Raw genomic sequence first — 23998 nt, 5'->3', positions numbered from 1 at the left:
GGTACTAGATGGGTTTAATAATAAACTGGCCCGGTGGGTGTACACGTCAATATATTGCTAATGTGTTTGTGAAAGGAGCAGAACCAACATGAAATGTTTTTAGAGAGCATTTATTAAACGCAGTGAACCAAAAAAACAACTGATAAAAGCAAAACAAACACTGGGAATAGATTATATACTGGTTTCACAGTAGTGAGGTTATACCTCTGAGAAAATTCCTTCCTTCCACGTTATTCAACCACCTTTTCTTATCTCTTCTTCCAATGAACACCAGAAAGATTAGTCCAGTGTATAACTCAACATCCAGTTCCTAATACTCAGTAATAAAGACCTCAGGGGTATCTACAAGTCCACACAGAAGAGGACTTGTACCACTGCAGGGTACGACTAGCGACGGGACAACACTAAACAGTAATAGAAAAATTGAGGTCAGAGAAAAAGAAAAAAAAGTTTAAAAATAATTCAGGATTTCCTTATTAAAAATCAGAAAATAGTCATATCTCTGCACAGCAAAATTCTCTGTTCATATTAATTTGACAAATAGGACTACAAATGGTGGTTTTGTATGGGTAACATTTCCATAAGGCTCTACAGTAGTAGTGTTTTGAGAGGCTCACTCCACACTAAGTGGTTGATTGTCCAGCGCCTTCTAGGTTTAGGATCCTCCATAGAAATAGAATCAGTAGAAGGGACATTTCCATTCAAACCAGCGGTCCGTTGCATCAGTTGCTGTACTGGGCGTACCATTTGGAATGAATGCTTAAAATGGACACTAACTAACCTGTTCTACTTAGGCAGAAATGTCAAATTCAACTAATCTGCCATATTGGATGGACCGTGAAATAAAACAGTGGCTTTTAGAACTACTGTATGTCTGTTCTACTAGTTGTAATTCTACGGCTCCTCCTCCTCACATCATGAGGTTTCTCTGGCTGCACTCCAGCAGGTGAGGCAGGAAGAAGTGGACCGTCCCGTCGTCAGGCAACAGGTCCAGGAACTCCAGGGGGTTCAGCTCCATGGCAACCACCACCAGCGTTTCTGTTGTCAGGGAAAATGCAGATGTTATGGCCCAACTCTGAAAATTAAAAGGGGCAATCTGCAATTCATACTATACATACATTTTTTTACTTTTAAATGAATTATATTCATCCAATGATTCTTGAAGAATCTATACTGAACAAAAATAAAACGCAACATGCAACAATTTCAAGGATTTTAGTGAGTTACAGTTCATGTAAAAGAAGATCACTCAATTGAAATAAATTCATTAGGCCCTAATCTATGGATTTCACATGACTGGGCAGGGACGCAGCCATGGGTGGGCATATGCCCACCCACTTGGGAGGCAGGCCCGCCCAGTCAGGCCCAGCCAATCAGAATGAGTTTCTCCCCACAAAAGGACTGAAATACTCCTCAGTTTCATCAGCTGTCCGGTGTGACTGGTCTCAAACGATCCTACCGATGAAGAAGCTAAATGTGTGAAGGTCCTGAGCTGGCGTGGTTACATGTGGTCTTCGGTTGTTAGGCCAGTTGGACGTACTGACAAATTAACATTAAATTATCTGGCAACAGCTCTGGTGGACATTCCTGCAGTCAGCATGCTAATTGCACGCTCCCTCAACTTGAGACATCTGTGGCATTGTGTTGTGTGACAAAACTGCACATTTTAGAGTGGTATTTTATTGTCCCCAGCACAAGATGCACCTGTGTAATGATCATGTTGTTTAATCAGCTTCTTGATATGCTACACCTGTCAGGTAGATAGATTATCTTGAGAAATGCTCACTAACAGGGATGTAAACAAATTTGTGCACAATATTTTAGAGAAATAAGCTTTTTGTGTGTTTGTCACATTTCTGGGATCTTTTATTTCAGCTCATGAAATACATGTTGCGTTTCTATTTTTGTTCGGTGTAAAACATCTATACGCCACATGATCTTAGGTCAACTGTCGTAACCCATCAGAAACCAAAATAAAAGCATGTTTTACTCCACTGTTTGGAAAACATTGTAATTGTTAACACACACTGTATACTCTCAAAACATGTTTAAAACTATACATTTTGATAGCATGGATGGTCAGTCCTTGCATCCATAACTCTATAATCACTTGAGACTGGTTATACTTATCCAGCCCCATCCCTAAGCTGTTACCCAAAACAGTGGTGGGGTGAACCTTGTTATTGTTTAAACAGCTCTTTAACCACAGCAAAGGTGGTGACATTCTGCAGTTAAACCCTATGCTTGAAAACACAGGCTAGAGTCTAACGGTGAAACTATAGTGACACCGTGACGAGAGTGTACAGTCATATCTCCCTCAACATGGCTTTCACGGTGCTGCTCTGGGAACGTGACGAGATGCGTGGCTACAAAATGTACTTCTTGTGATATGCAGATAGAATAGAAGCGCACCGCCTACACTTCGGCCACGCTTCACAACGGGAGGATATTAGAGCACCGGCTACATGTCGGCCACGCTTCACAACGGGAGGATATTACAGCACCGGCTACATGTCGGCCACGCTTCACAACGGGAGGATATTAGAGCACCGGCTACATGTCGGCCACGCTTCACAACGGGAGGATATTAGAGCACCGCCTACATGTCGGTCACGCTTCACAACAGGAGGATATTAGAGCACCGCCTACACTTCGGCCACGCTTCACAACGGAAGGATATTAGAGCACCGGCTACATGTCGGCCACGCTTCACAACGGGAGGATATTAGAGCACCGGCTACACGTCGGCCACGCTTCACAACGGGAGGATATTAGAGCACCGCCTACACTTCGGCCACGCTTCACAACGGGAGGATATTAGAGCACCGCCTACACTTCGGCCACGCTTCACAACGGGAGGATATTACAGCACCGGCTACATGTCGGCCACGCTTCACAACGGGAGGATATTAGAGCACCGGCTACATGTCGGCCACGCTTCACAACGGGAGGATATTAGAGCACCGCCTACATGTCGGTCACGCTTCACAACAGGAGGATATTAGAGCACCGCCTACACTTCGGCCACGCTTCACAACGGGAGGATATTAGAGCACCGGCTACACGTCGGCCACGCTTCACAACGGGAGGATATTAGAGCACCGCCTACACTTCGGCCACGCTTCACAACGGGAGGATATTAGAGCACCGCCTACACTTCGGCCACGCTTCACAACGGGAGGATATTACAGCACCGGCTACATGTCGGCCACGCTTCACAACGGGAGGATATTAGAGCACCGGCTACATGTCGGCCACGCTTCACAACGGGAGGATATTAGAGCACCGCCTACATGTCGGTCACGCTTCACAACAGGAGGATATTAGAGCACCGCCTACACTTCGGCCACGCTTCACAACGGAAGGATATTAGAGCACCGGCTACATGTCGGCCACGCTTCACAACGGGAGGATATTAGAGCACCGGCTACACGTCGGCCACGCTTCACAACGGGAGGATATTAGAGCACCGCCTACACTTCGGCCACGCTTCACAACGGGAGGATATTAGAGCACCGCCTACACTTCGGCCACGCTTCACAACGGGAGGATATTACAGCACCGCCTACATGTCGGCCACGCTTCACAACGGGAGGATATTACAGCACCGCCTACATGTCGGCCACGCTTCACAACGGGAGGATATTAGAGCACCGCCTACATGTCGGTCACGCTTCACAACGGGAGGATGTTAGAGCACCGCCTACATGTCGGCCACGCTTCACAACGGGAGGATATTAGAGCACCACCTACATGTCGGTCACGCTTCACAAGGGGAGGATATTAGAGCACCGCCTACATGTCGGTCACGCTTCACAAGGGGAGGATATTAGAGCCCCGCCTACATGTCGGTCACGCTTCACAACGGGAGGATATTAGAGCACCGCCTACATGTCGGTCACGCTTCACAACGGGAGGATATTAGAGCACCGCCTACATGTCGGTCACGCTTCACAACGGGAGGATATTCTTGCAACTTCAGCAACAAATGTTTGTTGTAATTAAAATGATTTGAAGTAGTTATATAAACATTTAAATTGTGATATGTGATATGCAGATAGAATAGAAGCGCACCGCCTACACTTCGGCCACGCTTCACAACGGGAGGATATTACAGCACCGGCTACATGTCGGCCACGCTTCACAACGGGAGGATATTAGAGCACCGGCTACATGTCGGCCACGCTTCACAACGGGAGGATATTAGAGCACCGCCTACATGTCGGTCACGCTTCACAACAGGAGGATATTAGAGCACCGCCTACACTTCGGCCACGCTTCACAACGGAAGGATATTAGAGCACCGGCTACATGTCGGCCACGCTTCACAACGGGAGGATATTAGAGCACCGGCTACACGTCGGCCACGCTTCACAACGGGAGGATATTAGAGCACCGCCTACACTTCGGCCACGCTTCACAACGGGAGGATATTAGAGCACCGCCTACACTTCGGCCACGCTTCACAACGGGAGGATATTACAGCACCGCCTACATGTCGGCCACGCTTCACAACGGGAGGATATTAGAGCACCGCCTACATGTCGGCCACGCTTCACAACGGGAGGATATTACAGCACCGCCTACATGTCGGCCACGCTTCACAACGGGAGGATATTAGAGCACCGCCTACATGTCGGTCACGCTTCACAACGGGAGGATGTTAGAGCACCGCCTACATGTCGGCCACGCTTCACAACGGGAGGATATTAGAGCACCGCCTACATGTCGGTCACGCTTCACAAGGGGAGGATATTAGAGCACCGCCTACATGTCGGTCACGCTTCACAAGGGGAGGATATTAGAGCACCACCTACATGTCGGTCACGCTTCACAAGGGGAGGATATTAGAGCCCCGCCTACATGTCGGTCACGCTTCACAACGGGAGGATATTAGAGCACCGCCTACATGTCGGTCACGCTTCACAACGGGAGGATATTCTTGCAACTTCAGCAACAAATGTTTGTTGTAATTAAAATGATTTGAAGTAGTTATATAAACATTTAAATTTTTCAACATTTAACCTAAAATGCTATACCAAACCTTTCAATGTGTGCAGGGTGATTTTTCCTATTTTCCTACTTAGTTTTAGGATTATTGAGATTATTTGTGAATTTATATCTGATATTATGTGTTTATTTCTGTGCAGCTGCATCTTTGCAACGCATGTCTCATAGACGACGTTACAGAGACGTGGCGATGACAGTGTAGTTTGGCTGTGAGTGTACCTTTGAGTGCAGCCAGCAGGATGGTGTTCTCTCCCTGTGTTGCCCTGGTTCTCTCACACAGCTCAGGGAACAGCTTCTGCCACCACAGAGCCTGAACAAAAACACATTCATCCATTAGAAAGATATGCACTATAGAACCATTGAAATATTTAAAAAAAGGCAATGTTCCCGTGTTCACAGAGACCGCATTCACTATAAAAAAGCTGCATACGTCGGCTCATTGAATCTATCCCTTAGCATTCAGACCGTAGGACTGAGGTTATGAGGATGAGTAAGTACAGATAGGGTAAGATCCACAGTAGGGGCAAAGGAGTTGGGGCAATGCATATATGTTTCATAGAAGGACGACAGTTCCACAGTACCCACCATGTTGTTGTTCTGCAGCTCATGATTAGCATAAGGGATGATGGCCTGAGGACAGCGGTCTAGCAACCTCTCGATGGAGCTCTCGTAGTGACCCAGCTTGGTGGCACAGAGCACGTGCACACTGAGCCCGGCGTTGTCCCCGTCTGGCAGCTGCTCCAACAGGGGCAGGATGGATGACGCGTCCAGGGTGGGACCGCACAGCAGGGACTGGATGATTCATTGTTTGTTCACCATAGTGGTACATTTACATGTAAGGGTTAAAAAAAAGAAGCTTTATTTTACAAGTTGATTTGTTGGTTGATTGATTCCACGTCTGACTGATAAATTAATTAATAGCACGGACATGATGCAGAGAGACTGACCTGTAGTTTGTGGAGGTCCTCTGTAATGATGTTGACGTGAGCTGGAGTCAGGATGCTGACCCAGGGATGCAACACGCCGTAATGGGAACACCAGTTAATCTGTAACACAGAAACAGTCACCCAGGGATCTCCACTACCTCCTAGACGCCAGCCCTAGGGAAGAACACGCTACAGACACACAGAAAACACACCAGGTCGTCTGCGCTCTTGAGCGGTTTGAATCCGCGGCCGTCTCGGCGTGTGACGCGATCGATGTAGACAGTGGTGAGGCGGAACAGCAGCTCCTGGATGACAGCTTCCTGTGACGAGGCCATCAGCAAGGCTTCCCAGAAGTCAACCAGCAGCTGAGGGCCTCCCTGGGGCCCTGACACGTCCCCACACAGCTCCTACAGGAAACACACTCACAATGAAACGCATTACATATTGTCACATTTTGGAATCGAATTCTGGAGGAAATCTTACAGGAATCCTGGAGGAATGACACACACACACAGTAACCCTAACCTGGAAGAAGAGGTCAGCCTCGTCCAGTTTGACCTTGTCGTTCTCGTGCAGCGCCACCATGGCTGCCACCAGCAGGCCGTCCTGGTTGTCCCTGAGGTGGCGAGCCAGGAGAGTAGGTACCACCGCATCTCCTCTGCCGTGCAGCAGCAGCTTGGCTTCCTCAATGAACCCATACACCTGCAGCATCTGGGACGGGGCATAGAGCAGATACACTGTTCACACACACACTCTCTCCTTCCCCCACCACCATACACAAACATGATCGGACCTCTGTGTGTTGGCCCATGTGCTGCCTGTAGAGCTGCAGGTCTGCCATGCGCAGGGCCAGGGAAGCCTTGGACAGGGTGAGGGGTACGGAGGGGGCTCCGATGGACTCCAGCCGCTCTAGGTGGGCCAGACCACAGTCAGGGCTGGCTCTGGCCATGGAAGGGCTGGCTATAACATGGGGAAGCTGGGACGGCTCGGCCACACCGAAGATATCCAGCACCTCGTTGGCTGTCTCCTACAACACACACAGACACCAACCACTGAATCTCAACAGTGTGGCTATTGAATCAGAAGAGCTTGTATTGGAATGGCTGGAGGTCTCCAAAGACTGGTGAAAGTTACCTCAGTGAGCAGCTCCAGGGTCTCCTCATAGAGGGAGTGTTTGAGGAAGAAGAGGAAGCCCTTCCCGTAGCCACAGAGGCTGTTAGACAGACCCCTGTTCCTGGAGATCACCTCTGTCAGAGACAGGCCTGACATCTTATAGTAGGGCAGGGCCAAGTGGCAGTCACGCTTATCAAACCTACACATCAGTGGAAGGGATGGTCGCACTTTACATTCAGTAAACCAACACACAAATCAGTCCACCAACACACAAATCAGTCCACCAACGCATCAATCAGTCCACCAACACACAAATCAGTCCACCAACACACAAATCAGTCCACCAACGCATCAATCAGTCCACCAACACATCAATCAGTCCACCAACACATCAATCAGTCCACCAACACATCAATCAGTCCACCAACACACAAATCAGTCCACCAACACATCAATCAGTCCACCAACACATCAATCAGTCCACCAACACATCAATCAGTCCACCAACACACCAATCAGTCCACCAACACATCAATCAGTCCACCAACACACAAATCAGTCCACCAACACACAAATCAGTCCACCAACGCATCAATCAGTCCACCAACACATCAATCAGTCCACCAACACATCAATCAGTCCACCAACACATCAATCAGTCCACCAACACACAAATCAGTCCACCAACACATCAATCAGTCCACCAACACATCAATCAGTCCACCAACACATCAATCAGTCCACCAACACACCAATCAGTCCACCAACACATCAATCAGTCCACCAACACATCAATCAGTCCACCAACACATCAATCAGTCCACCAACACATCAATCAGTCCACCAACACATCAATCAGTCCACCAACACATCAATCAGTCCACCAACACATCAATCAGTCCACCAACACACAAATCAGTCCACCAACACACAAATCAGTCCACCAACACACCAATCAGTCCACCAACACACCAATCAGTCCACCAACACATCAATCAGTCCACCAACGCATCAATCAGTCCACCAACGCATCAATCAGTCCACCAACGCATCAATCAGTCCACCAACGCATCAATCAGTCCACCAACACAACAATCAGTAAACCAACACACAAATCAGTCCAACAACACACAAATCAGTCCACCAACACATCAATCAGTCCACCAACACATCAATCAACTAACATATCAACCTTGATGTTAATGTGATCTGACCCCACTGACCTGCTGAAGCAGTCTCCTAACTGGGCGCAGCTCTCCTGAAAGGCCTGCTGCAGCTCCTGTCTGTCTGCGATGCGTGTTGTATTATATCCCAGGGCCTGGGCTAGGTTCTGACCAGTGGTCTGACGCCGCTCTACAGGGTTTCCAACCCGGGGGTCCAGGAGCGTGGCTCTCAGGAGGAGGTGGGCTTCACTGAGCAGGTGCAGACAGCTCTGAGACAGAGGGTTGGTCTCCTCATATGTCTTACTGTACTCCACCTAGCCCAGAGAAATGGTTGATTGTTGAATGCAAGGTTAAACACTATAAATGATGGTTGTGCTGAACCATGCATTCAACAAACAAAGGCCAAAGAAAAAATAATGGTAAAATGAGGTAAGGTGTCATAACAGTAAGGCTATTGTTGTCATGTTATCATTGTGCGTTACCATCTCGTTGTAGAGCTGGAGCGGGGGGACGGTGTTGACCACGTACAGGTTCCAGCCGTGACCCATCTCACTGGGATTCTGGGGCTTAGTGAAGTGTGACTTCCTGTTCCTGGGTCAGAGAAGCAGGAAGTACAGTCAGCTCATCTCTATAAAAAAACGGCCACAGATGGCAGACATTACAGCTTCTATCTAGGTGGTCAGAAACTACAGTCGTGGCCAAAAGTTTTGAGAATGACACAAATATTAATTTTCACAAAGTCTGCTGCCTCAGTTTGTATGATGGCAATTTGCATATACTCCAGAATGTTATGAAGAGTGATCAGATGAATGTCCCTCTTTGCCATGCAAATTAACTGAATCCCCCAAAAATATTTCCACTGCATTGTAGCCCTGCCACAAAAGGACCAGCTGACATCATGTCAGTGATTCTCTCGTTAACACAGGTGTGAGTGTTGACGAGGACAAGGCTGGAGATTACTCTGCCATGCTGATTGAGTTCGAATAACAGACTGGAAGCTTCAAAAGGAGGGTGGTGCTTGGAATTTATTGTTCCTTCCTCTGTAAACCATGGTTACCTGCAAGGAAACACGTGCCAACATCATTGCTTTGCACAAAAAGGGCTTCACAGGCAAGGATATTGCTGCCAGTAAGATTGCACCTAAATCAACCATTTATCGGATCATCAAGAACGGTTCAATTGTTGTGAAGAAGGCTTCAAGGCACCCAAGAAAGTCCAGAAAGCGCCAGGACCGTCTCCTAAAGTTGATTCAGCTGCGGGATCGGGGCACCACCAGTACAGAGCTCGCTCAGGAATGGCAGCAGGCAGGTGTGAGTGCATCTGCACGCACAGTGAGGCAAAGACTTTGAGGATGGCCTGGTGTCAAGAAGGGCAGCAAAGAAGCCACTTCTCTCCAGGAAAAACATCAGGGACAGACTGATATTCTGCAAAAGGTACAGGGATTGGACTTCTGAGGACTGGGGTAAAGTCATTTTCTCTGATTAATCCCCTTTCCGATTGTTTGGGGCATCCGGAAAAAAGCTTGTCTGGAGAAGACAAGGTGAGCGCTACCATCAGTCTTATGTCATGCCAACAGTAAAGCATCCTGAGACCATTCATGTGTGGGGTTGCTTCTCAGCCAAGGGAGTGGGCTCACTCACAATTTTGCCTAAGAACACAGCCATGAATAAAGAATGGTACCAACACATCCTCCGAGAGAAACTTCTCCCAACCATCCAGGAACAGTTTGGTGACGAAAAATGCCTTTTCCAGCATGATGGAGCACCTTGCCATAAGGCAAAAGTGATAACTAAGTGGCTCGGGGAGCAAAACATCGATATTTTGGGTCCATGGCCAGGAAACTCCCCAGACCTTAATCCCATTGAGAACTTGTGGTCAATCATCAAGAGGCGGGTGGATAAACAAAAACCCACAAATTCTGATAAACTCCAAGCATTGATTATGCAAGAATGGGCTGCCATCAGTCAGGATGTGGCCCAGAAGTTAATTGACAGCATGCCAGGGCGGATTGCAGAGGTCTTGAAAAAGAAGGGTCAACACTGCAAATATTGACTCTTTGCATCAACTTCATGTAATTGTCAATAAAAGCCTTTGACACTTATGAAATGCTTGTAATTATACTTCAGTATTCCATAGTAACATCTGACAAAAATATCTAAAGACACTGAAGCAGCAAACTTTGTGGAAATTAATATTTGGGTCATTCTCAAAACTTGTGGCCACGACTGTACAGCTCAGCTGCCATAACATCAAGCTCAAAAAGGTTACAATAGCCCCTGGGCAGGACCATGCAGAATGCCGAAAGCGTGTAGTTCAATTGGAGTTCACATGAATGACACAAACCTATGAGCTCAAAGAACACCAAACATTTAGTTTTAGTTCCAGTTTACATGTTAGTCATTTAGCAGACGCTCTTATCCAGAGTGACTTAGAGTTAGCGAAGGGAGCTAGGTGAGACAACCACATAACATAGTAGCTATTAGTAAAGTAAGTGCTAGCACTTCTCCCTAGAGATTAGTCTGACTACCTACCAATGCAAACCAATCAACAGAGGATGTTATTGAGGGCAGGGGTTTTGGGCGTTAATGTCAATCAGACACGTTGCATGCTTTTCTTCATGACTCCACATGTTAACACACAAGGCCTACTGACCCATGTGCTGAACACATTGTGTGTGTGTGTGTGTGTGTGTGTTCTATCGGCTCCCTGTCCAGTACAGCCTGTAGCAGCAACAGCTAATAACAGACCTGATGCTCTTAGCCAGTGAAACACGCTGCAGTGTCAAGCAGTCTCATGTGATAACAAAGCCCCTGTGTGTAAGATTTGGATAAAAAAAAAAGTCAGCTTGGTGGAGGAATGGTATTTTCTGCATGTTTCCCTCCTTCTCGTCTGTGAATGCATGGTCTCACTTCCTGATTCTACTGGCCTTGCGGGGGCCTCCACTGGCCTTGCGGGGGCCTCCACTGGCCTTGCGGGGGCCTCCACTGCTCTTGCGGGGGCCTCCACTGCTCTTGCGGGGGCCTCCACTGCTCTTGCGGGGGCCTCCACTGCTCTTGCGGGGGCCTCCACTGCTCTTGCGGGGGCCTCCACTGCTCTTGCGGGGGCCTCCACTGCTCTTGCGGGGGCCTCCACTGCTCTTGCGGGGGCCTCTACTGCTCTTGCGGGGGCCTCTACTGCTCTTGCGGGGGCCTCTACTGGTCATGTAGTCTTCCAATCTCTGGCTCCATCATGCTTTAGTCTAATCAGGCGTACTGGGTTTTCAGACGTTAATGCTCACAGTACATAATATATCCCAACACTTTTATCCAAACGCGACTTAGAGTCATCCTTGCATACATTTTACATACTGGTGGTCCCGGGAATCGAACCGCCACGCTCTAACAACTGAGCTACATAGGACCACCACATGAATGACATGATATTATGTCCAGTAGGTGATATCATCACACCGATACGATGTCCTGTTTAGTCCATCAGTTAGTGACGAGACACACAGGGTATTGTTTTAGTAGGGTTGGGGGTTTGGGGGATTATTCCAGGTGGACTACTCCAGGTGGACTACAGAGGGACACACCATCAAGGGGCCAGGAGACTTACAGGAAGGAGTGAGCCAGAAAACGCTCCAGAGCCGGGGTGGTGGAAGGCTCTAGACCTACTGCTAGGAAAATCCCCCTAAGGGTTTTGTGATCTTTGTATTCTCTACAATAAGAGTTACAGGTACATTTGAAGGACAAAGAGAGGGAAGATTCAGATATTTAAAATCCTATAAATTAACAATTACATCTTTTAAAACACAAATGTGAAGAAATAAAGTGTACTTTCAGTGCTTAATAAAGTGTACTTCTAGTGCTTAATAAAGTATATTTCCAGTGCTTAATAAAGTATATTTCCAGTGCTTAATACATGATGGGTGTGTGTATTGTCTGAATGCTGCTTTACTTGTGATACACAGTAAAATACTCTGGCCATGGGTATAGGATTAGATAAGGGCTGGGTGATATGGGCAAAATCTTAATTTCACAATATTTTTCTAGCTATGACTACAGTGACTAAGTGTGTGCGTGTGACCTACATGACTCTGCGTGCGGTCCTCTCCGTGTCCTCCCTGGTCTCCACATCTGCTGTGGTCAGCAGGACGATGTGGTGTTGGTAGTGACACAGAGCCTTCAGACCAATGAACAGCTGAATACGCAGAGCACACAGCTCCATGGTGATGGGAGGACAGGCCTGCGCGCGCACACACACACACACACACACACACACGCACACACACACGCGCACGCACGACACACCAACACACACACACACCACGCACGCACCAACACACACACACACACCGCACGCACACACACTTTTTATTACCTGGTGGTTGTTAAGTTGGTGAAATTGTAATTACATTGTTATTACCTCACAATTATACTTTTGTATCTTTGGGATTTATTAAAATAATGATATTGCTGCTACATGTCAAGTGGATAACTATTGAGAACTGTTTCTTACAGATATTATGGCCTTACTCTGGGAAACCTCCCGGGTGGAATATAGGTCCTAGGGGCGGTAAGCAGCCACTCACAATGAAGATTCCACTTTAAATTTTAAAAAATTGGACCTCCCAGCATGTGCAGAACAATCACATTTAGGCTATCAATTACCATTCCAGAGAGACTGCTGCCCAGCCTTACAAGGTGCTAGTCAGATTCCACTGTGTCACTGTTGGACACGCACGCATGCAGACACACACACTGCACAAAACAACGACACTCTTGTCACCAGATGCAACTGTGTAAGTGGTGGTTGCCATTTTGAGCCTTTTCCAGCTCCACCATCTTAGTGATTGTAACGCAGTGATCTGAGCCAAGCAGACAGCCATCTGTATTTCTGGAGAAGCTCTGATCCACTCTAATGACTTCCTGTCTTATTGTGTAGCAGGGCCAATCAGAGCCCAACCAACCGAGGCACAACCAATCACACACGAGGGGAAGCCTCAGTCAAAGCATCCTTAAGACCAATAATGAAGATGTCCAAGGCATAGGGGGTAGATATGGTGAAAATTCCACCAAGCCTGACGGATAACTAAAAGCTTTCCCAGTCCTCAGATCTACAAAGAGCTCCCTAGGGGTCCGGCCGTGGGTCGATCAGTCTTCCATTAGCTTCCATTAGCTTCCATTAGCTTCCATTAGCTTCCATTAGCTTCCTCACCTTCATGGTTGTATCGATGTAAGGGTCCTCAGCTCTGGCTGCTACTGCTGCACACCTCACTGAGAAGCACTGGAGAGCATTCCTGACAAACACAGGTAGAAATTAGGGCCCTGGGTTTTGTGAGATCATGTGACATGCCTAAATTTGAACCTTTATTTAAAGCTTTTTCATCAAACTGTCCCCTTTTCTTTTCATGTCACATGGTCCAGCAACCCCCAGACAATTGCTTTCATTTTTGGTGGAATTCTAATTTCTGGACAAAGCTTCAAATACAGGATAAAATCTTGCTATGTCACATGATTGCGTAAACACAGTAGGGTCGTGCGGTATCGAGATGTTTCTGTACCATACCAGGCTATACAGTATTACCAACCCCCCCCCCCAAAAAAGTATATATTTTGTATTGAAAATCCCACTGTCAGTATTTTGAAAAATACTGTTTATACCGTATACCGGGGTATCACCGAAGTCAGATAAGACTGTTCTCATGGATTTCCTTTACCGCCTCGAGAGGCCCAGCCCAGTCCTGTACTTACTTTGTGATGATGTGGAGGAAGAGGTCAGTGAGGACAGCCTGCTGGGCCTTCTCTGGATACTGATAGGCTGAGACCATCTGAACCCCGCCCCTCACGCTGTACAAATAGCCCGTCTTGGGCAGCGAGAAGAAACAGAACAAACACGTCGGCTCCACCACTCTACCCCCCTCCACACATACTTCCTGGTTACCTGGTTGTCAGGAAGAGGAGACCAATGGAAGAGAGAGGGATGAGATGTGAAGCAGATGGGAATGTAGAAAATATAGGTGCTCCTACTTTAAGTGTCCCTCATACATATGTATTTACACTACATGTCAGTTCCATAGGTAGGGAAAGAGCCATGTATTTAGAGAGTTGGGACATTGGAGGTTTCTACATTATGATGCATTTAACACGACACTACAACATTCTACGGCAGCAATGTTAGCTACCGCATTGTCTCACGTCAGATGGCGTCACTCCTCCCTCAACCGATCAGTCTTGTAGGACGTGGAACTGATATTTAAATAATGAGCATCCGCCATTCAAAAAATGAAAACATAGTCCCTAATTTTCGATATCACCGTGCTCTCATATGACTCTATGAAATAGGCAGAATAACTAGCTAGCTAAATTACTACACACATTGTGACAATGATTTAATAGTTTGCCATTGTGAAACAATTTAAACAAACCGGTGGTTTGTACATCTCCTGTACAAATTCTGTGCCAGGATATTGGTCGCCAGTGCAGTGACTTGATCAGCTGTGTAGCTAACTGTTGTAGCTAGCTTACTGACACAGTTAGCTAGCTCTTCCTTCACTAACTAACTAACATAGAAAGCTTGCATAGCCTGTTTAAATTACCCTGAAGTTGTAGACACGCAGCCCCACAATTAAGAAGAAGTGACTTAACAGAAAATCGGTCCATAGATCAGCATGTTTCTCCGCAATTGTATCGTTGAGGTCAGCTGAGCATAGCAGCTAACTCAGGAGGCTGGTGGAATGACTCATGAACAACTGCTTCATGAAAACTCATTACAATGTGAGCATAAATTAGCACTACTAGCTAACTACAGTAGCTTGCTAGCCAGCTTTTGTTGGAAGTTTTAACATTGTGTGCGCAGCACTACGTAGGTAGATGATTTCAGCTAACGTTAGCAAGCTAATGTTGGACACATTTATGCTAGCTTTCGTGCCCATTGTCAAACTTTAGAAATACTATTCATTGAAGCAAAAATGATCCTCACCAACATAACATTGTTGACACAGTGCATTCGGAAAGTATTCAGTACCCTTGACTTTTTTATGTTAGAACCTTATTCTAAAATGGATTAAATAATTTGTATTTGTATACACCAAAAGATTCTCAGACCATGAGAAACAAGATTCTCTGGTCTGATGAAACCCAGATGGAACTCTTTGGCCTGAATGCCATGCGTCACGTCTGGAGGAAACCTGGCACAATCCCCACGGTGAAGCATGGTGGTGGCAGCATCATGCTGTGGGGATGTTTTTCAGTGGCAGGGACTAGGTGACCAGTCAGGATCGAGGGTAAGATGAAAGGAGCAAAGTACAGAGAGATCCTTGATGAAAACCTGCCCCAGAGCACTCAGGACCTCAGACTGGAAAATGACCCTAAGCACACAGCCAAGACAACACAAGAGTGGCTTCGGGACAAGTCTCTGAATGTCAGAGTTGCCCAGCCAGAGCCCGGACTTGAACCCGATCAAACATCTCTGGAGAGACCTGAAAACACCTGTGTAGCGACGCTCCCCAGCCAACCTGACAGAGCTTGAGAGGATCTGCAGAGAAGAATGGGAGAAACTCACCAAATACAGGTGTGCCAAGCTTGTAGCGTCATATCCAAGAAGACTTGAGGCTGTAATCGCTGCCAAAGGTGCTTCAACAAAGTACTGAGTAAAGGGTCTGAATACTTATGTAAAATGTGATTTTATACATTTGCTAAAAACATGTTTTTGCTTTGTCATTATTGTTTGTAGATTGAAGAAAAAAAGTAATGAATTTTAGAATAAGGCTGTAACGTAACAAACATGTGGAAAAATACTTTCCGAATGCACTGTTTTTATCGTTTTAGATTCATTCAGACAGTTTTGAGGCAAAAATGGGGTTCACCAATGTCACCTAGGTAATACTGTTGAAATGTTAGACAGCACAAACTACTTTTTAGCTATCCCATTACGAGACAGGAGACTGATCAGTGGAGGTGGAAATGGTGTGCTATCTGAAGTAAGACAATGTGTTAGCTCCCCATTAACATTACATGGGGAATATTTAAACAATACTATTTAAACTGCATGTCTAGAATGAGAACAATTCAATTCTAAAAGTTGGCCCAACTCTATACGGTTCTGGGCAGGGACAGTGTAATGAGGTTCTGACTCACTGGTGAACACAGGGTGAAACTGCAGGGAGTGAAGGCGTGTCTCCTCCACACTGCAGTCCTGGAAGAAGTCTGGAGCAAAACGCCTGGACAGGGGAGACTCAATATGATGAGACCACACACACACACACACACACACACACACACACACACACACACACACACACACACACACACACACACACACACATACACATACACACACAGAGACAGACAGAAAGACAGAAAGACAGACCTGTATAAGATATAGGTGATGATGAGATTGCCCCCGGCCTCACTCTCCATGCCTGTCCACTCCAGAGAGACCTTGACCCCACAGTCCTTAGCCCTGTCCCCCAGGAGCTCTTGGTGCTTGGGGAAAATGAAGAAGTCATCCTGGTCACGGTGACCAGCCAGACCCTCTCTCCTCACCTCTGGCGAATACAAGACAGTGTAAACACAACCTAGTCAGACAGAATATGCAAATCCCACCATGTACTGTGAAGTACAGTATGTAGTATCTGTAGCGTCTGTGTTCATGTGTAGAGTGTTACCCGTCTCGTTGTCGTGTTCTGCTCCAGTGATCATATCTTGGGGGACCAGACTGTGGTCCTGGGGCTTCTTATCAGCTGACTTCTGGGTAAAAGCAGCACCAGGAAGTCTCTCCAGTTTGACCACCAGCACCTCCAGCTCTGTCTGCAGGGCAATGTACCCTGCACAGATCGCCACCTGCAGGCAGGGAGGGCATACATTTTCTACGCAAAGATTGCATGACAGAATAACCTTCCCTAAGTTAGGAGCGGCAGGAAGCCTAGCGGTTAGAGAGGTGAGCCAGCAACCGGAGGGCTGCAAGTTCGAATCCCAGGTCCGATGGGGGAAAAAAACTGCCGGGAAGTGAGCTGGCAACAGGAGGGTATCAAATCCTAGATGCCATTGCCTGTGTGCACCCCCCCCCCCCACCTCTCGAAAACCTGTATCTGGTACTTTATCAGGATCCCCGTTAGTTGTTGTGAAAACCGTAGCTACTCTTCCTGGGGTCCACACAGAACATGAAACATGACATAATACAGAACATGAATATTCAAGAACTACACACATTTAAAAAGGGCACACACAGCCTACATATCAATACATACACAAACTATCTAGGCTCTATATCAGGGGTGTCAAACGTCCGGCCCGCGGGCCGAATCAGGCCCGCAAAGGGGTTTAATCCGGCCCGCGAGATGATTTTGTAAAGTATAAAAATGAGCTGCAATTTTTCAATAAAATAAACTGCTGTTCCAATTGCGTCCACTGGATGGCGCAATAGCAATTGTGTTAAGCAAGCAAACTGTTTATACCGGAGCAGAGCAAGTAGGTCAAGCAAGTGCAGCCAGTCCGGATGAGCTACTTTGTTTTGCCCGCGATATTTATTACGGCTTCTACTTTTAACATTATGTCCTTTGGCACCCTCATTGCCCCAATATGTCTCTGTCAAAAAAGAGAAAAGTGGACGCAGAGTGTTCCAAGAAAAATGGTCATCCTATTTATTCACGGAATTGAATGGGAAAGCTGTATGTTTGGTGTGTTCACAGCATGTTGCAGTGCTGAAAGAGTATAACCTTCGTCGCCACTATGTGAGTCTTCATGCCGACAAATATGACAACTTTCAAGGACAGCGGAGAAGAGAGAAGGTGAATGAACTGTTGGCGGGTCTGAAGAAACAGCAGTCAGTGTTTACTCACAGCCGAGACATCAGTGACGCTGCAGTGAAAGCTAGCTACCTCATTGCTAATGAAATCGCAGTGCCTTCAAAACCATTTATCGAGGGTGAATTTGTAAAAACATGCATGATGAAGGCAGCGGAGATTGTGTGCCCTGAAAAGCGCCAGGCTTTTGCAAATATCAGCCTGACAAGAAACACAGTTGCAGACAGGATTTCCGATCTTTCAGTGGATTTGGACAGCCAGTTGAAGCAAAAAGTAAAGTCATTTATTGGGTTTTCAGTTGCAATTGATGAAAGCACGGACATTACAGATGTTGCACAACTGGCCATTTTCATCCACGGAGTTGATGCCACATTGACCGTCACTAAGGAGTTCGTGGAGTTGGTGCCGATGACAGATACAACGACAGCAGCTGATATTTTCACCGCACTCGTCGGCGCGCTGGACAGGGTCGGAGTGGACTGGTCCCACGCTGTCAGCCTGGCTACAGATGGTGCGCCCTCAATGGTCGGGAAAAAAAGCAGGCGTTGTGACAAAGTTCAGAGAGAAAGTGCAATCTGCAAATTGAGTGATTTTTGGACTTTTCACTGTATTTTGCACCAGGAGGCTTTGTGTTGCAAGTCATTAAAGATGGATAACGTCATGGATGCAGGACCTTGCATTTATGGTAGATGTTACAGAGCACCTGAATAACTTGAACAAACAGCTGCAAGGGCGCAACAAAGTCGTCACGCAGTATTATGACAGCATACGTTCTTTCAAGTTGAAGCTGTCATTGTGGGAGACGCAACTCGCCGGTGGTGATGCAGCTCACTTCCCCTGTCTGAAAAATGTGTGCGCGACCCAACATGTGGCAGACATGAAGCGGTTCAAAGATAAAATAACGGGACTGTTACGGGAGTTTGAGCAACGCTTTTCAGATTTTTGGTGAACTGGAGAAAGACTTCAACGTTTTTTGCTCGCCATTCACGGTGAATCCCTCTGATCTGCCCGTCAGCATCCAACTTGAAATAATAGACTTGCAGTGTGACTCGGATATGAAGGGCAAATTTGCCGCAGCTGGCTTGGACACATTTTATCAGAATCTCTTGCCAGGTTACCCCAACTTGACAGCCCTCGCTGCAAAACTGTTGTGCATGTTGTGCAAACTTGCTTTGTGAGCAAGTTTTCTCTGTAATGAGCATAAATAAAACAAAGCTGCGCTCAAGGCTCACGCACAAGCACTTGAATCACATCCTGAAGTTGGCTGCCACTCAGGATGTGACGCCTGATATTGATGCGCTGGTGAAAGCTAAAAGATGCCAGGTATCAGGAGTCAAATAAACTATGCAACCCAACTTAAAGTGCTGCATGAGACACCCTGATATAGTTCTGTGATCTGTGATATACTTCTGTGAATCACTGAGGCATTGTGTGTTTGTGTGTTCTTTTTCTTTAGAATTTTCAAATAAACTTGGTGTTTTATGATTAATAGTGATGTTGTTGTTTTTAAGTTATATATATATATATACCATGATTTTACCGGTCCGGCCCACTTGGGAATAGATTTTCCTCCATGTGGCCCCTGAGCTAAAATGAGTTTGACACCCCTGCTCTATATAATACTTTACGCATTCTTGAATTTGTTCTGGATTTTGGGACTGTGAAAAGACCCCTGGTGGCATGTCTGGTGGGGTAAGTGCGCGCGTGTGTCAGAGTAAGTTGACTACGCAAACAATTTGGGATTTTCAACACATTAATGTTTATCATAAAAAGAAGTGATGCAGTCAGTCAGTCTCTCCTCATCTATTAGCCAAGAGAGACTGGCATGCATAGTATTACCATCAGCCCTCTGATTACAATGAAGAACAAGACGTGCCGCTCTGTTCTGGGCCAGCTGCAGCTTAACTCGGTCTTTTCTTTGCAGCACTTGATTATTGTCCAGCCATATGGTCAACATAAGATCAAATGATCACAGCGGCCAACGTGAGTAAAACATTTAAACGTGTTAACCCTCGCAAGGCTGCCGGCCCAGACGGCATCCCCAGCCGCGTCCTCAGAGCATGCGCAGACCAGCTGGCTGGTGTGTTTACAGACATATTCAATCAAAGAATCATATCACCTCCACCCTACCTGACACCCTAGAACCACTCCAATTTGCTTACCGCCCAAATAGGTCAGCAGACGACACAATCGCAATCACACTGCCCTATCCCATCTGGACAAGAGGAATACCTATGTAAGAATGCTGTTCATCGACTACAGCTCAGCATTTAACACCATAGTACCCTCCAAACTCTTCATTAAGCTCAAGACCCTGGGTCTCAACCCTGCCCTGTGCAACTGGGTCCTGGTCCTACAGTAGGTAACAACATCTCCACCCCACTGATCCTCAACAGTGGGGCTCCACAAGGGTGCGTTCTCAGCTCTCTCCTGTACTCCCTGTTCACTCATGACTGCGTGGCCATGCACGCCTCCAACTCAATCATCAAGTTTGCAGACGACACTACAGTGGTAGGCTTGATTACCAACAACGAGACGGCCTACGAGACGGCCTACAGGGAGGAGGTGAGGGCCCTCGGAGTGTGGTGTCAAGAAAATAACCTCACACTCAACGTCAACAAAAGAAAAGGAGATGATCGTGGACTTCAGGAAACAGCAGAGGGAGCAGTAGTGGAGAAAGTGGAAAGTTTTAAGTTCCTCGGCATACACGTCACGGACAAACTGAAATGGCCCACCCACACAGACAGCGTGGTGAAGAAGGCGCAGCAGCGCCTCTTCAACCTCAGGAGGTTGAAGAAATTCGGCTTGTCACCAAAAACACAACCTTTTACAGATGCCCAATCCTGTCGGGCTGTATCACCGCCTGGTACAGCAACTGCTCCGCCCACAACAGTAAGGCTCTCCAGAGGGTAGTAAGGTCTGCACAACGCATCACCGGGGGCAAACTACCTGCCCAAACTACCTGCATCAAAGCAGGGACCGAGAGACTGAACAACAGCTTCTATCTCAAGGCCATCAGACTGTTAAACAGCCATCACTAACATTGAGTGGCTGCTGCCAACATACTGACTCAAATCTCTAGCCACCCTAATAATGAAAAATGTATGTAATAAATGTATCACGAGCCATTTTAAACAATGCCAGTTCATATAATGCTTACATACCCTACATTACTCATCTCATATGTAGATACTGTACTCTATACCATCTACTGCATCTTGCCTATGCCGTTCGGCCATCGCACTTTCATATATTTTTATGTACATATTCTTATTCATTCCTTTACACAGCTGATCGTCCTCACAGTGGCAGACCACGTGTAACACCTGCACAGGATCGGTACATCCGAACATCACACCTGCAGGACAGGTACAGGATGGCAACAACTGCCTGTCTGATCGCTGGATCAGACAGGACTAGCAAAAAGTGCTCTTTACTGACGAATCGTAGTTTTGTCTCACCAGGGGTGATGGTCAGATTTGCGTTTATCGTCAAATTTAATGAGCATTACACCGAGGTCTGTACTCTGGAGCGGGATCGATTTGGAGGTGGAGGGTCCGTCATGTCACAGCATCATCGGACTGAGCTTGTTGTCATTGCAGGCAATCTCAACGCTGTGCGTTACAGGGAAGACATCCTCCTCCCTTATGTGGTACCCTTCCTGCAGGCTCATCCTGACATGACCCTCCAGCATGACAATGCCACCAGCCATACTGCTTGTTCTGTGCGTGATATCCTGCAAGACAGGAATGTCAGTGTTCTGCCATGGCCAGCGAAGAGCCCGGATCTCAATCCCATTGAGCACGTCTGGGACCTGTTGGATCGGAGGGTGAGGGCTAGGGCCATTCCTCCCAGAAATGTCAAGGAACTTACAGGTGCCTTGGTGGAAGAGTGGGGTAACATCTCACAGCAAGAACTGTGTAGTCCATGAGGAAGAGATGAACGGCAGTACTTAACGCAGCTGGTGACCACACCAGATACTGACTGTTACTTCTGACCCCCCTTTGTTCAGGGACACATTATTCAATTTCTGTAGAACTTGTTCAGTTTGTGTCTCAGTTGTTGAATCTTGTTATGTTCATACAAATATTTACACATGTTAAGTTTGCTGACCATAAACGCATATGACAGTGAGAGGGCATTCCTTTTTTTGCTGAGTTTATATGTTTTGACTATGACAGTTTACAATCTAAGGTAACACTAAGTAATTTAATCTCCTCAATTTGTTCAACAGCCACACCAATCATTACCAGATCCAGCTGAGGTCTATAACTTAGGGAATGATTTGTACCAAATAAAACGCTCTTAGTTTTAGAGATGTTCAGGACCAGTTTATTACTGGCCACCCATTCCAAAACTGACTGCAACTCTTTATTAAGGGTTTCAGTGACTTCATAAGCTATGGTTGCTGACAAGTACAGTGCACTCGTAAAGTATTTAGACCCCTTGACTTTTTCCACATTTGTTACGTTACAGCCTTATTCTAAAATTGATTAAATTGTTTTTGCCCCCCTAATCAATCTACACACATTACCCCATAATGACGAAGCAAAAACCATTTAAAAATTTTAGCAAATGTATTAAAAATAAAAAACAAATATCGCAAGTATTCAGACCCTTTACTCAGTACTTTGTTGAAGCACCTTTGGCAGCGATTACAGCCTCGAAACTTCTTGGGTATGACACTACAAGCTTGGCACACCTGTATTTGGGGAGTTTCTCCCATTCTTCTCTGCAGATCCTCTCAAGCCCTATCAGGTTGGATTGGGAGCGTCGCTGCATAGCTATTTTAAGTTCTCTCCAGAGATGTTCGATAGGGTTCAAGTCCGGGCGCTGGCTGGGCCACTCAAGGATATTCGGAGACTTGTCCCGAAGCCACTCCTGCATCGTCTTGGCTGTGTGCTTAGGGTCATTGTCCTGTTGGAAGGTGAATCGTTGCCTCAGTCTGAGGTCCTGAGCGCTCTGGAGCAGGTTTTCATCAAGGATCTCTCTGTACTTTGCTCCTTTCATCTTACCCTCGATCTTGACTAGTCTCCAAGTCCCTGCCGCTGAAAAACATGCCCACAGAATGATGCTGCCACCACCATGCTTCACAGTAGGGATGGTGCCAGGTTTCCTCCAGACGTGATGCTTGGCATTCAGGCAAAAGAGTTTATGATTCAATCTTGTTTCTCATGGTCAGAGTTTTTTGTTTTTGGTAAACACCAAGCGGGCTGTCATGTGCCTTTTACTGAGAAGTGGCTTCCGTCTGACCACTCTACCATAAAGGCCTGATTGGTGTAGTGCTGCAGAGATGGGAGAATCTTCCAGAAGGACAACCTTCACCACAGAGGAACTCTAACAGAGTGACCATCAGGTTCTTGGTCACCTCCCAAGGCCCTTCTCCCCTGATTGCTCAGTTTGGCCGGGCGACCAGCTCTAGGAAGAGTCTTGGTGGTTCCAAACTTCTTCCATTTAAGAATGATGGAGGCCAATGTGTTCTTGGGGACCTTCAATGCCGCAGACACTTTTTGGTACCCTTCCTCAGATCTGTGCCTCGACACAATCCTGTCTCGGAGCTCTACAGACAATTCCTTGGACCTAATGGTTTGGTTTCTGCTCTGACATGCACTGTCAACTGTGGGACCTTATATAGACAGGTTTGTGCCTTTCCAAATCATATCCAATCAATTGAATTGACCACAGGTGGACCCCAATCAATATCTCAAGGATGATCAATGGAAACAGGATGCACCTGAGCTCAATTTCAAGTCGCATAGCAAAGGGTCTGAATACCTATGTAAATAAGGTACCTGTTTTTTAATATTTAATAAAAACATTTTTAAAGTTCTCGCTTTGTTATTATCAGGTATTGTGTGTATATTGATGAGGCAAAAAATGCATTTAATCCATTTCAGAATATGGCTGTAACCTAACAAAATGTGGAAAAAGTCAAGGGGTCTGAATACTTTCTGAATGCACTGTATGTATTTCAGTGTCCACGCAGGGAATAAAACAAT

The 23998-nt window shown here is 46.6% G+C and overlaps 1 protein-coding gene across 2 annotated transcripts in view; it reads right to left on the bottom strand.

Moving 5' to 3' along the window:
• Positions 1-94: 94 nt before the first annotated feature.
• Positions 95-23998, bottom strand: part of hps3 (HPS3 biogenesis of lysosomal organelles complex 2 subunit 1) — a 33963-nt gene continuing 10059 nt past the window's right edge. The window contains exons 3-19 of one of the 2 annotated variants that reach the window (XM_029708163.1): positions 16863-17037; positions 16565-16742; positions 16333-16415; positions 13948-14137; positions 13412-13493; positions 12285-12439; positions 11810-11911; positions 8695-8803; positions 8273-8526; positions 7071-7248; positions 6730-6963; positions 6462-6647; positions 6149-6343; positions 5958-6056; positions 5596-5802; positions 5230-5320; positions 95-1038 (exon numbers count right to left, since the gene is read on the bottom strand). In XM_029708163.1, coding sequence (XP_029564023.1) covers positions 911-1038; positions 5230-5320; positions 5596-5802; positions 5958-6056; positions 6149-6343; positions 6462-6647; positions 6730-6963; positions 7071-7248; positions 8273-8526; positions 8695-8803; positions 11810-11911; positions 12285-12439; positions 13412-13493; positions 13948-14137; positions 16333-16415; positions 16565-16742; positions 16863-17037 — 2646 coding nt within the window. In that variant the 3' untranslated portion in view covers positions 95-910. The remainder of the gene's footprint in view (positions 1039-5229; positions 5321-5595; positions 5803-5957; positions 6057-6148; positions 6344-6461; positions 6648-6729; positions 6964-7070; positions 7249-8272; positions 8527-8694; positions 8804-11809; positions 11912-12284; positions 12440-13411; positions 13494-13947; positions 14138-16332; positions 16416-16564; positions 16743-16862; positions 17038-23998) is intronic. The other variant, XM_029708164.1, reaches the window with a different exon arrangement.

This window comes from Salmo trutta, chromosome 22 (genome assembly GCF_901001165.1).
Source record: "Salmo trutta chromosome 22, fSalTru1.1, whole genome shotgun sequence".
NCBI lineage: Eukaryota > Metazoa > Chordata > Actinopteri > Salmoniformes > Salmonidae > Salmo > Salmo trutta.
The sequence above is the reverse complement of the archived record's forward strand: the minus strand, read 5'-3'. Positions and strand labels throughout refer to the sequence as shown.